The following is a 13684-nucleotide window of genomic DNA, read 5'->3' as shown; positions in this document are numbered from 1 at the left end:
AACGCAGGAGAGGAATCAATCAGACTCCTACGCAGACTATTTAGAGTCGGTCTAGCAGCAGGAGTCATTCTTAAGCCTGGGGGACAGTGACGGTTATTTTCGTTCTGAAGCCAGGGTGAATTGATCACACAATTCAGTCTGCCCTCCTTACTTTTAAGTACAACAGAAAACTGGTCAATGTGCAAGTTATGGTTAACTGAGGTTCCTCTCAATAAAAGCCAACACACGTATCAAGCTGGTTTATCAAGGTGAAACAATATTTCACCAAGTTGTAGGGGTGATAGAAAAAGCTCTACACTCTCAGGAAATTGCTCTCTGCATCTTCCTGGATAATGAGGGGGCTTCAAATCCAAGGTTAGAGCTGTAGAACAGCCTGGCATTACGACCACTGTATGTAGTTGATTAAGACCATGCCGAGTAGATGAAAGGTACAAGCCACCACAATGGATGTGAAAATGGTGATCAACACCACCAGATGGTGTCCGCAAGGTGGGGTTTGTCCTCACTACTGTGGAACCTAGGGGTAAACAAACTCATTAAGGAGTTAAATGCTAGAGGTTATTTTTCCGAGGAGATGCATATGACTTACTCATAGTAATGCTTCGCAAATTTGCAAGTACTGCTAGAAAAATGGCACAATATATAAAACTATTGTAGAAAACAGGATCTCAGTGTCACTCCCAGGAAAAATGTTGCAGTACTATTTACAAGGAAGCAAACTGGAAGCATACTCTTTGATAAAATACTACCAGTAGCGAAATGCCTAAGGGTAACTCTGGGTACAAAACTAACACAGACCTCTCACATAAGGAATATAAGCTTCACGGAAAAAGGTGCTCTCACGTGCACTTGAAGGACTTGTGGGAAAAACTGGGGCCCAAGCCCAGGAGCACGTACTGGATACATCACTGTAATAAGATTTATTAAATTTATGGGGCTACAGTATGGTGGAATAGAGTACAACAAAAGCTGGCTGCTAAGGAGCTTGAGAGCATGCAGATATTGGCTTTCTAGCCATAACATGAGGAATTAGCAGCATACCCAGAGCAGGGATGGAGACCATTTTGCAAATGCCCCCATTACATCTTTGGGTTCCAGTGGAGACAAAGGTGGGCATCAAGATAAAAACTGGAAACCTTTAGGATAGCCACACTAATGTAACACACACGGTAAACATAAGGAATGTTCAGGAAAATGACAACTGACTATACAGCAGCTTCCAGTTGCTTAAACAAATCTTTCAATGTATAAGGGGCAGTCAAATGAAAATGAGCACCAGCCACAATGGGACCATGGAATGGCTCCATTCAAAAACAACCATCACACATATGACATTTAACCTACTGGGAGGTGAGATGAACAATTCCCATTTTGTAGAATGCAGTCAGCTGCTGACAGATCAACAACCGCACATTCTTGTCTATCTGAAACCGATGGCCATGTAAGACTTTCTTCAGGTCACTAAAGATGTGAAAATCACATGGTGAAAGATCCAGGCTCTTTGGACAATTTTGTAGTGTTTCCCAACCAAATTGCTGAAGCATAGTCTTCATCTGATTGGTAATGTGGGGGCAGGCGTTATCGTGCAACAGGATGATTCCATCTGACAGCATATTAGGCATTTTGACTTTATGGTGCATCGCTGTTTCCTCAAAGTTTTTTCATGGCGCTACACATTGATTGTAGTTCCACACTCTAGGAACTTGAAGAGCAGAGGGCACCGGTAGTCGAGGAAGGTCATCACGATATTGCTCAAACTTGTGTGCAGAGCTTTGGATTTCTTTGGTGAGGGAGATGTGAGATGTTTCCCTGTTGGTTTTACCATTTTTCCTTGGGCTGTCAGAATGAAGTCTGACAGAATCATACTGTTGCACAGTAACACCTGCCCCCATACTGTCAACTTGACAAAGGCTATGCTTCAGCAAGTTGGTTGGGAAACACTGCAACATCCTCTGTACAGCATGGATCTTTCACTGTGTGATATTCAAACCTTTGGCAACCTGTAAAAAGACTTGCCTGGACATTAGTTTTGATCGGACAAGGAAGTGCAAGAGTGGGTGCAGTTGTGGACCCATCAGTGCCCAAATGAATTCTACGAAATGGGAATTTATCATCTCATCTCCAAGGGGATAAATGTCTTAGTGCATATGACAATTACTTTTGAATGGAATCACTCTATGGTCCAGGAGGCAGTAAGTAGAATACTGGAATAAAATTCAAAAACAAAAACACTGAAATCATATTCTAAGAGAAGTTCTGTAATCTTAGGCTCGAACGTTAGGCAGATTAAACTCTTAACAGGTTTAATGACTAGCCATGGTAACTTCAGGAAATACAGAACCTGCACACACAGTGGGTGTGAAGAAACTCCTAAGTGCCGACTATGTGATGTGGGATATGAACCTGCACCACATTTAGTATCCTACTATTAAGCACTGAAGACCAAAAGACAGAAAATATTTGTGTCACTAATTCCTGAAAATATTGTGTCCAACAAAGACCTAGTAAAAGGTCTCCTACAACTATTCACAGGTACTGGCTGGCTTTGCAAGAATGACAGGGGGAGAGACCGGACAACAAACTTTGTTTTGGCATGGCCAATAAGGAGTTAAAACCACTATTGTTCTGGCTCCATTATCAAATCACATTATTTATGGATGCAGAAAAACAGCACAATCTGGTCACTAACAAGCCTTTTTATTTCTATCATTATAATGTCATTTTTGTTTGTGACACGGCATTCAAAAAGACAAAAATATAATTTTATTTGGCATTATCTGTACCACTTCAGGACGAGGGGGGGGGGGGGGGGGGGTTTACCTTCATAGTCTTGGATGTTACTGAATATAGCACATGTTAAAATTTGGGAGTAAGTAAGAAACACATTTTTTTGTTTACTCCAAAAAAAATTCCTGCCCCGACATACAAGCCTCCAAAGATGACACAGGAACACCATTTTGAAGATGCAAATTTCGGAATTTTCTTTTAAAAATGATGTATCTCTGTAACAGTTCTAGATATTTTGTTTGAGTTTTTTTTATTTTGAAAGAAAACTGCTTTATGATTACAATGGTATCGTCCGTTTGGACATATCCATCAAAGTTCTTTTACTGTTGCCTTTTGATTTTTGTTATAGTTTAAAGAATTTTTTTTTTTTTTTTTTTTTTTTTTTTCAAAAATGCCAACCCAGGAAAGTTGGATTTTTTTCTGTTGCTTAGTACCATGTAGTACTATATTCTCTGTAAAGGAGACCTTCCACTTTGAAGTTGGACATGTTTTATTTTTAATATTTTTTTTTTGTCTTCACTGAAGTTATTTCTTATTAATTTCTTTGTTACAATGTTTATTTCTATTGTCTTTGTTGCAGTTACTTCTTGTCACTTTCTTTGTTGTAGTTATTTCTTTACACTTTCATTGTTGCAGATATTTCTTACACTTTGTTGTAGTTTCTTGTCAATTTCTATGTCGTGGTTGTTCATTGCAGGTTTCTGTATTGTAGTTGTTCAGTGCTAATTTGTTTACTGAAGAGGCTTCTGAGACCATCCAGTGAGTTCTGTGTTTTCATGAGGAATTTGCCAGTTAACACAGTTGCAGAGAGTTTTGTGGAAAGGACTATTTGAAATGTCTTCTGACTGGGGCCACAGGAAAGTGGTGTGTGCTGACTATTTGCATATCCATAAAAGACAAAAGGCAAAAGACTTTCTTCAGGTTGGGAATACATATTCTCATTTGAAGACTGTTTCAAACTGAAGATGTTCCCAAGGATGATTTTTGTGTTCTAAATGTTTTGACAGAACAACAATGATAGTACAGTATCTGAACAAGGTGAAGCTTCCCATGGTGCAGATGATGCAGATTTTGCATCAATAGAGGAAGAATTAAATACCCTGAATCAGTCACCTATAGAGTTAGGTGTCAGTCTTGTTAAGAAACTGTGGTTAGTGAAGTTGAGTCATAAGCTCAATACACCAAGAACACACAGAGAAATTACTAAAGCTACGGATGAATACACAACAACAAAACTGACCACACTCTTCAAAGTAGAAATTCCATCTTCAGAAGAAAATGAACCAAAGCACTATTGCACCTCTTGTCAGGAATTTTTCACAAATATCAATTCAGCTGTTGAATATTGTGCATCCTATAGTGAAAAGGTGCACTTTTTAACTATTATTCCAGAGACATTTTCAAAGAAAACAATTTTGAACCACATTCCATCAATATCAAAGTACATGGTAGACAAATCAAGAAATATGAGGTGTGTAAAAGGAGTCTTTGGAAGACCAGATCCCTATTACAGTCATCCTGTAGAAGCAGCTGAAGTTCAAACAGTGCATTCATTTTATGTGGAAGATAAATGGGACTGTTCTCGCCAAAGTGGCGAAAAAAAAAGACACTATAACTGTAACAGTTGAAGGTCAAAAAGTTGTGAAAATGAAGAGGTACACGGCTCGCAGTATTAAAGAAACTTTTGCAATTTATAAGAGCAACTATACAACTTCACGTAATGGAAGATCAAAATTTTATGCACTACGACCTAAGTCATAGCACCAAAACATATCTGTTTGTGTGTGTACTGCACAAATTTTGAACTTTGTGTGGTAACTCTGAAGAACTTACTGGAGCATGTGACATACGACACCTCGATCGGACGTGTGAAGTCATTAGTAGTCTGTGACGTAAAGCGAGAGACTTGTTTGTTTCAAGAATGTGGTGACTGCCCTCGAAGGGGAGGACTGTTTTTACAGACATGGCCTGGAAGACATAGCATATAACTCTGCATGAATTATGTATGTGACATGGGAGAAGAAGAATCTAATTGAGAAAACTGTTGCCTTTGACATTTCATTGATGAACTTGGTAAATGGTCTGTGAAAGCAGTAACACATTAGGATCTGAAGAAATTTCCGAGATTGACGTCCGCAATACTCTTCTGTGATATAGACAAGGGGGAGATTGAGTTAATAATTAGATCACTGAAGACTAAGGACTCTCATGGTTATGATGGAGTGTCTAGCAGAATGTTAAAGTACTATGCTGCACATGTTAGCCCTGTATTTAGCCATATTTGTAATTTTTCCTTTGGAAATGGTCAGTTTCCTGAGCGATTAAAGTACTCAGTAGTAAAGCCACTTTATAAAAACTTTTGCATGACATTTACTTAAAATCAGTAATCAATTCAAACATTTAAATATCAATGATGTTTTTAGCTTGAGAGTAGAGCAACCTAAAAAGTTTCTCACATTTGGTACAGACTAGTATTGCCCACTCTGATTGTACATTCCTTAAGTACAATGACCAACTAACATACCATGAAATTCTTAGAGCATTTAGGCTGAGGGTTTTGGAGAAAATAACTTCTACATAACTAACAAATTTCAGACTCTTTCATGTTAATGTATAAATATTTTGTCAGTTTAAGAATTACAAGCATTAGCGTCACAGCTGAAAGTTAGCAGTCCTTCCACTTTATCATTTCTCATGATATTCAACATCCTGTGACAATTCATATTTTCAAAATTAATTTTTAAATTTGCAAAAAGTTACAAATCGCTCAGAAATATGTATGTCTTCATCGTGTCTCATAGTATTGGGAACAAAATAGTGATTGAAAATAAATTCAGGTCTCTACCACTTTTGATTTCTTTACTACAATTTTTCAGTTTTCCCTTTTGCTACGGCATTTTCACCAATACTCTCATTTAGAGGGGTCTGTAGTATTTTAACAAAACACCAGAATATCAAAATAGAGTAGTTTTGGAGGGATGTCGGTGGAACTCCAGCAAACTCTGAAATAGTGATGCGACAAGTTAACTCTTGATCTGTATGATTTGAGATGAAATCATCCTTGCATCTATCAGTGTCAAAATTGAGTCTAACTGTGAAGTCATCAAAACGCATGTAACAGGTTCAGGTGAACTCAAATTACCTATCTGATATTCCTAACAGCCACATAAATCACCCGTGACAGTTTCAGAATCTTTCACAGAAAGTCTAAGCTTAGTAGCCAGGATCATGCAGTATTAGTTGGAGGTGATTTTAACATACCAAGTATAGACTGGGATGTCTATGGCTTCATTACAGATGGTACGGACAAGCAGTTTTGTGAAGTACCTTTGGACACATTTATCGAAAACTGTCTTGAGCAGTTTGACAGCCCACACACAATAGAAATATTTTAGACCTTGTAACTTCAAACGGGCCTGGTCTTATTGGCGGTATCAGTATAGAGACAGGGATTAGTGATCATGATATCATAGCGATTATGTCTACAAAATTAACCAAATCAATCAAGAAGATTAGACGAATAATTCTGCTAGAAAGAGCAGTTATCATCATTCCACTTAGACAAACAACTGACTTCAAGTAGTTCCCATAGAATGGGGGAGTAGAGAAATCATGGGCAAACTTTAAACAGATTGTAAATCATGCCCTGGAGTAGGATGTGCCAAGTAAATGGATTAAGAACTGAATAGACCCACTATGATTTAATAACAAAATTCATAAATTGCTGAGGAAGCAGAGACTACTGAACTCTTGGTTCAACAAAAGAACAAGCAAATGACAAAAGGCTAAAGCTAGTAGAAATTCATATGTCTGTAAGGGCAAGCATTCAACTACCACCGTTGTACCTTAGCAAAAGAGCTTGCCAACAGCCCCTAGAAAATTCTACCACCATGTAAAATTGCTTAACAGGTGAAAGGGTTACAAACATACCATCATTTGACTTTTGTATGCATTCTCATATGAAGATAAGAGGCATCTCTGAGGTAGGCAGTCACCAGGTAGAGATGGAATCCCAATTTAGTTTTACAGACAGTACTCTATGGCATTGGCTCCTAATGGATCTCTTGCTGGGCGCTTAATCCTAAGTGACTGGAGAAAGAGCAGGTGTCTTCTGTATATAAGGAAGGTAAAAGAATGGTTCCACAAAATTACTGATAAATGATCTGAACATCGGTTTGGTGCAGAATTTCTGGATATATTCTCAGCTTGGATACAAGTAAATTCCTTGAGACAGAGAAGCTTATATCCACAAATTAGCATGGACTTAGAAGCCATCTCTCATCCTAAACTCAAGATTGCCCTTCTCTCTCATGATACGAGGTGTGATTGGAAAGTTTTAAGAATGGATCTGTCACTGCTTACGGGTTTGGCAGACAGGAGGAAACTGTGTTTCCTTTATTCAGTTCATTGTGGCAGCTGGTTGAGTGCAGGTCTGTTAGGGCTTGTTGCTGGATTCTGTCTGTGTGAAAATGGACATAAAAACGGAGCAACAAGTTGGTGTGAAATTTTGATTCTAAAATCATGAAATCAGGTTTGAGACATACAAACTATTAAAAACAGCTTTTGGAGATAATTGTATGAGCCACTCAAATGTTTTTGTCTGTTTCAACAGTTCGTGACTTAATGCACTCTGATCGTAGACTTACAATTAGGGAGATAGCTGATGAACTTAATTTAAGTTTCTATGCAGTTCAGTCAATTTTAACTGAAGATCTGAACCTGCATTGAGTGTCCGCAAAATTCATTCTAAAAGTGTTTTCAAGTGACCAGAGACAATACTGACTTTGAAGTGTGCCAAGAACTGATTAATTGGACTAAAAATGACCCAGATTTGTTAAACAGGGCAATTACAGGTCATGAATTGTGGTTATATGGATATGAACCTGAAACCAAAATGCAGTCTTTGCAGTGGAAGACTCCAGGTTCACCAATCGAAAAAAGCACGGCAAAGTCGGTCAAAGGTGAAGACAACATTGGTAATTTTTTTCGATTCTACGAGCATTGTGCACTATGAATTTACCCCTGGAGGACAGACAATTAACCAGGAATACTACAAATATGTCCTGAAGCGTTTGTGCAAAAAGGTGCTGAAGAAAAGGCCTGCACTGTGGAAAGACAGGAATTGGGTGCTACACCATGACAATGCTCCAGCTCACCGTGCCTTCTCCATTGTTGAATTTTTGACCAAATTCAAAATTCCTGTGCTTCCACAACCACAATATTCCCCTGATTTGGCCCCTGTGGACTTCTACCTGCTTCCTAAACTGAAATTTCACTGAAAGAGAAGTGATTTGACTCAACTGACATCCAGACTCCAAAAGTGGAAACACTATTGGAGTCGGCTTGTTCAGTCAGAAGGGGACTATTTTGAAGGAGATGCATCACAGTTACATGTAAGTACCACAATTGTACACTTACAAGCCAATTCTTAAAACTTTCCAATCACACCTCATATCCTGTGAAGAGCAACAGGCACAGCCCATAATCCTAGATTTCTGGAAAGCATTTGATCTGGGGCCCCACTGCAGACTGTTAACGAATGTATAAGTATACAGTACACTGTCCTCGACAGAGAGTGTTCATCAGATCAGGAGTAATGTCAGAAGTACCCTAGGAAACTCTGAGGACCACTCTTATCCTCTACATACTAAATGATCTGACGGATAGGGTGAATGGCAATCTGTGAATGTTTGCTGATGACACTGTGCTGTATGGAAAGGTTTCGTCACTGAGTGACTGTAGAATAATACAAAATGTCTTAAGACAAAATTTCTAGTTGGTGTGATGAATGGCAGTCTGCTCTAAATGTAATAAGCTGTACAATCAAATAACATTTGACTACAGCATTAGTAGTATATTGCTTGACACAGACACATCGATTAAATATCTAAGTGTAATGTTGCAAAGTGACAGGAAAAGAGTGTGTAAGGATGGTTATTAGGGAAGGCAAATGGTTGACTTCAGATTATTGGGAGAATTTTAGGAAAGTGCAGTTCATCTGTAAAGGACACCGCATATAGAACATAACTGCATTCCATTCTTGAACACAGTTCAAGTGTTTGGAATTCGCGGCCAGTCGGATCAAAAGAAGACACTGAAGCAATTTACAGATGGGCTGCAAGACTTGTTACTGGTAGGTTTGAACAACACATGAGTATTGTGGAGATGCTTTGTTAACTCAAGTGGAACTCCCTGGAGGGAAGATGATGATCTTTTCATGGAGGTCTATTGAGATAATTTAGAGAACCATCATTAGAAGCTGACTGCAGAACAATTCTACTGCTGCCCATGTAAACTTTGTGTAAGGACCATGCAGACCAAGGCCATGCACCAAACGGTGTCTTGCAAACTATGCATGTAGATGTACCTACTCCACCCAACAAGGTGAGTAGTCTTTTTTTTACTCCCACATTATGCACATTCTACCAGGACTTTCCTTACAAATCTCAAACTGCAGTATACAGATTACACTCATGAATCAAACTTATTACAAGGTCCATCATTTGGGATGTGTGAGAACAAAACGCATCAAATTAGCAAGGTTTAATGCACTGCAAATCAGCAAAATTTTGGTATCATAATAAGATGGGCCCACAGTAGGATGGAAGGTTCATATAAGCACAATCAATGCGGGGTCAACAAAGGGCCGCTGATTCCCTACAAAAAGTAGAGTTGTGGTCTCCTTTATTGCTCTAAGTTAGTTGCTGGTAGCCAGAGCACACTATTTCCTATTACAAGCTCCACAAATAAAGGTACAGTGTTGTCTGTTGACAAGAGTAAAAATCTAGAATAAGGCCAGTGGTGTACTTACATGTTACATGCACAAGTGTTGTCAGCATTTGCAATTTGATATGATGGGAACAAAGGAAGCTGTGCCTGCAGTCTGTGTTACACTGCCAACGAGAGAGCAGCAGGCAGACGACGAGCGTCAAAGTAATACATTCAGAAGAAAGAGTGAAACACTGCCGTAAACGAGGATTATAAATTTAAATGCTCCTTGTTTGAGTCACAGCTATTTAAACTGTGCTACTATCTTCAAATTAAGGGCAGTGTCACAAGCTATGATACATTTGAAAAAGCAGCGAAAATTTCTCTGCTCTCTATTGCTACACAATTGATCTGCGTGAGCACTCTGTGTAAGTGGATCAGTGTTTTTTAATCAAATCTGGAAGGAAGTAGGTGGAGCAATGCTTTTAATTAAATGATGGGACAAAGGTAGGTGGATCAATGTTAATTAATATATCAAACATCTGACTATTATGAACAAACACTGATCCCCTTGCCTTCTCCCTCAATTTAATTAAGAAGCATTGATCCCTTAGTCAGTGTGCTCACGCAGATCGATTGTGTAGTGACTGTACCACCACATTTGATATATTTTCATTTCTATGCAATTAATCCACGAGAGGGGCACCACAAGGTGATGTTGCAGTGCAGAACTATATAACTTTACAGCACTTGCTGCCATAATAAAGTCTGAAAGATTACTTGTAATGAATGTCATGTGCCTGATGGTGACAACGATAATTTTTTCATTTTGTAAATCAATGTCAGGTCACTTTTTGTTGCACAACTGAACAAAAAAATCACCCTTACTTATTACTGGCTTATCATCAAAGCCTCTGATGGCTGTCCCAGTATTAGGGAGTATCTGTGAAAATTACATAATGTAAAACTGAAATATAGTTTCCGATATGGCAACTCTACAATATTTAGGGGGTCGACAGAAGCGTCCGATCCCACGCGTCGGCTTTGACCCGTGACGTAAGGGTGTTGTCATGTGTGACGTCATGACGGCGCGGAGTTTGGTTTGAGTGTGGCTGTCTCCAGTTCTGTTTTATCTTATTTTATTTACTTTTCTGATCTGTTCGTTCTATCTCGTGAGATATTTTTTTTAAATTTAAAAACACTTATTACTTATTTTAATTATCTGTTTCCTCGAATTTCTGTTTTAGTTTATTATATTTATCTTTCTGATCTGTTCGTTCTATCCCGTGAGATTTTTTTTTTTTTTTTTAAAGACAAAAAACACTAATCAGCTACTGAAGCATCTTTATCTTCTATGGGTTGCAGGGGTTACGACCCCTGGGGAGGTGGGTGGGTATTCATGCATGGCTGTCTTCACTTACTCGTTGTAGCTACGCAAGGCGTCTAAATTTGTTTATATTTAGTTCGCCCCCCACCCTAAACACCCCATTTCCCGCGCTTGTCCCGTTAGTGTCATTAGGCTTCTTGTGGAAAGTGTGTGAGTTTGTTTTTGTTTCCGCCATATTTGTGACGTCATGGGTCAAAGCAGACGGGTGGGATCGGACGCTTCCGTATTTCCTATTTAGGCATCTATCCCACACATACATGGGAGAATTTATATAAATCTAAGTTATCCGCATCTTTAGCGGGGCCCACGGACTTGGCTAGGTTGAAAGGTGACATTTTGACCGAGCTGGCAACACCAATGAATCTGAATACAGAATCTTAGTTGTGGTACATACTGTTCTGTAGCATGCCCCAAGACCTACATTAGGTTAGAAGGTGAGAGTCTGGTTGCATTTTGCCAAACTGGTATTAAAGGCTTCAGTTAAAACTTGCTTTCAACATACATCATTTGAGAGAGAAACATTCGCAACACTTGAATGTAAAATTAGTAAAAAACTCACAACATGAGCATATTAAACTTTGTGTACTTTTAGACTTTTACTAGGAGCAAATCAACTGAAAAAGGAATTAACATATTTAATACATCAAACTGACACACTTTGCCAGCAACAGATATTATAATATCAGAACTTTATACACGGTACACACACAACCTACCACTCATTCATTCAGTGAAATTTTCTAAGTATTTCAGTGATCACAAATTCTATATCACTCACAGAGCAAGGCCACAGAGTTCACGTAAATTTTAATTTTATCACTCATATGTATGGATGACTTTCAGATTGACATTTCCTACACAATTCCAGGCACCAAACTATAAAGGATTAATGTAAAAATACTGATGCGTAGATATACTGATGCGAAGTAGATGTAAATATTCTGCTTACTACATCTTTTTCAGAATTATATTCCTTACTTCATTAATACCACGAAATACTCACTTTGCGAGCTTTTTCTACTGCAGCTTCTGCTTCCCAACCGTAATAATGAGTTCGTGAATGTGGATTCCCGTAATAACATGTCATATACGGCAGCATTGCATCTAACACTCGCGGATCCTACAAGAAACAATAAAATGAATATTAATGTTTTTTTAAAACATTTCTTAGCGACCCACACATGAATAAGATCTACTCACCATTGGTGTTGTAGCTTGTGCGTCCAGATAAAGAGGGCGTTTGGCAGGAGCAAGTTCTTCACAGAAAATCACAAAACGCTAGTTAGTACTTCAAAAAGCGACTCATGTATACACAAAGAAATGTGTCAGGTACAAATGCATTTGTATACACATTTTGTTTCACAATTTCTAAATGCAGGAGAGTAACGAAAACGAAAACATACGTTTATCACTTTCGAATGATGTAATCCGAATGTTAATAAAGCATATTCTAGAAGAGTAACATAAAATGACTAACAACCTTTACCAATACAATAACAATTCAAACAAACAAATTGTATTTTGACACATCTTAAGAATTGTGGTAAACAATTTGGCACTTGTGTGCTGGAGTGTTATAATATAATCACAAACAATCCACAATACCTTTTCTGCTTGCAGCTGTCAGAGTCCTACTACTTTGCAAAATTGAATTCCCGCATCGTACATCTTTAAGGAATGCTTGTCGTATATCACAGCAAAATACCGTTGACAGAGGTACGTTAGTTACATTTCGAAGTCCAATCATTTTCTACGTGATATGAAACGATCACAGAGTCATTATTCGCAAGAAATTTTGTATGTTTATGTTACTGACGCAATATTCTGATCTTACGTACAACTCGCTCTCTCAACCGTGTCACGCGATAACCAAAATATTCGCAAAGATCCTACACTAGATGTGGCAAAAAATAACGTAACTGATAGAAATAACCGGTTACTGAGAAGTAACGGTTACTGCAATAACCGTTCCACTGATACAGGCAGTTATTTCAGTAACTGTCTAGTGTCAACAGTGCCACGCGCCATCTGTTGACCGAAGATCGTACTACGCTTTCCCGTCAACTCATCGGAAATCTGGCTACGAACGAAGGAGAGGTTTAGCCCATTTGGAAGGCGTTCTATAGGCCATGGGAATAACTGAGAGACTGCGCGCTATCTGTTGATAAGAACTGTGTACTAGAGGTGGGCCAAACGGTTATTCTGGAGTAACCGTTATCACAGTTCCAGTTATTCTTTGATAACCGTTATCGTTAACGGTTATTAATAACGGCCAAGTTATTTTTCGCTAGCGAATACCGATAACTCCGACAGTTAAATAACGACATAGTTGGAATCCATCAGTTTAGTTATCGGTATAACTGCGAGTAGTGTGAAATAGCAGGAATGTCGTATGAATCGTGTCATAACCTCAGCTTATTAACTCCGAGTAGATTTTAGTTGATGTTAGAACGATTATTAGTGTTTCAGATTATATGTTTGTAGGTTATCGTTCGCTATTAGAAATATTATCTTCGCAGCTGCGACAGAAAGTACGCGGAACTTCGCCAAAGCACTGTTTAAGTAAAATGTTAACAACGTGCGTTTTTAAGTATGAAGTAATATGTAAACTGAGTACTGTAGGTTAAATTCGAAGCTTAATTTCTTGTGCTGCTCACATAATAGAATAAAGTGTACAGCCTTGTAATACAACAAAAAATATACGTAATGTGACAGATTCCTTTACTCCTGTGCTGTAAAAGCTAGTCCTATTGGGGAAAGTGTGAGTACGCTAATGCAAGTTTTATGTCAGATTTGCAAACT

At 38.4% G+C, this 13684-nt stretch overlaps 1 protein-coding gene across 1 annotated transcript in view; it reads right to left on the bottom strand.

The window, feature by feature from the left end:
• LOC124798215 (cysteine desulfurase, mitochondrial-like) overlaps window positions 1-12770 on the bottom strand; it is a 121472-nt gene extending 108702 nt beyond the window's left edge. The window contains exons 1-3 of the mRNA XM_047261520.1: window positions 12488-12770; window positions 12083-12138; window positions 11886-12002 (exon numbers count right to left, since the gene is read on the bottom strand). Coding sequence (XP_047117476.1) covers window positions 11886-12002; window positions 12083-12138; window positions 12488-12629 — 315 coding nt within the window. The 5' untranslated portion in view covers window positions 12630-12770. The remainder of the gene's footprint in view (window positions 1-11885; window positions 12003-12082; window positions 12139-12487) is intronic.
• Window positions 12771-13684: the final 914 nt, after the last annotated feature.

This window comes from Schistocerca piceifrons, chromosome 5 (genome assembly GCF_021461385.2).
Source record: "Schistocerca piceifrons isolate TAMUIC-IGC-003096 chromosome 5, iqSchPice1.1, whole genome shotgun sequence".
NCBI lineage: Eukaryota > Metazoa > Arthropoda > Insecta > Orthoptera > Acrididae > Schistocerca > Schistocerca piceifrons.
This window is presented reverse-complemented; position numbering and strand designations above follow the sequence as displayed.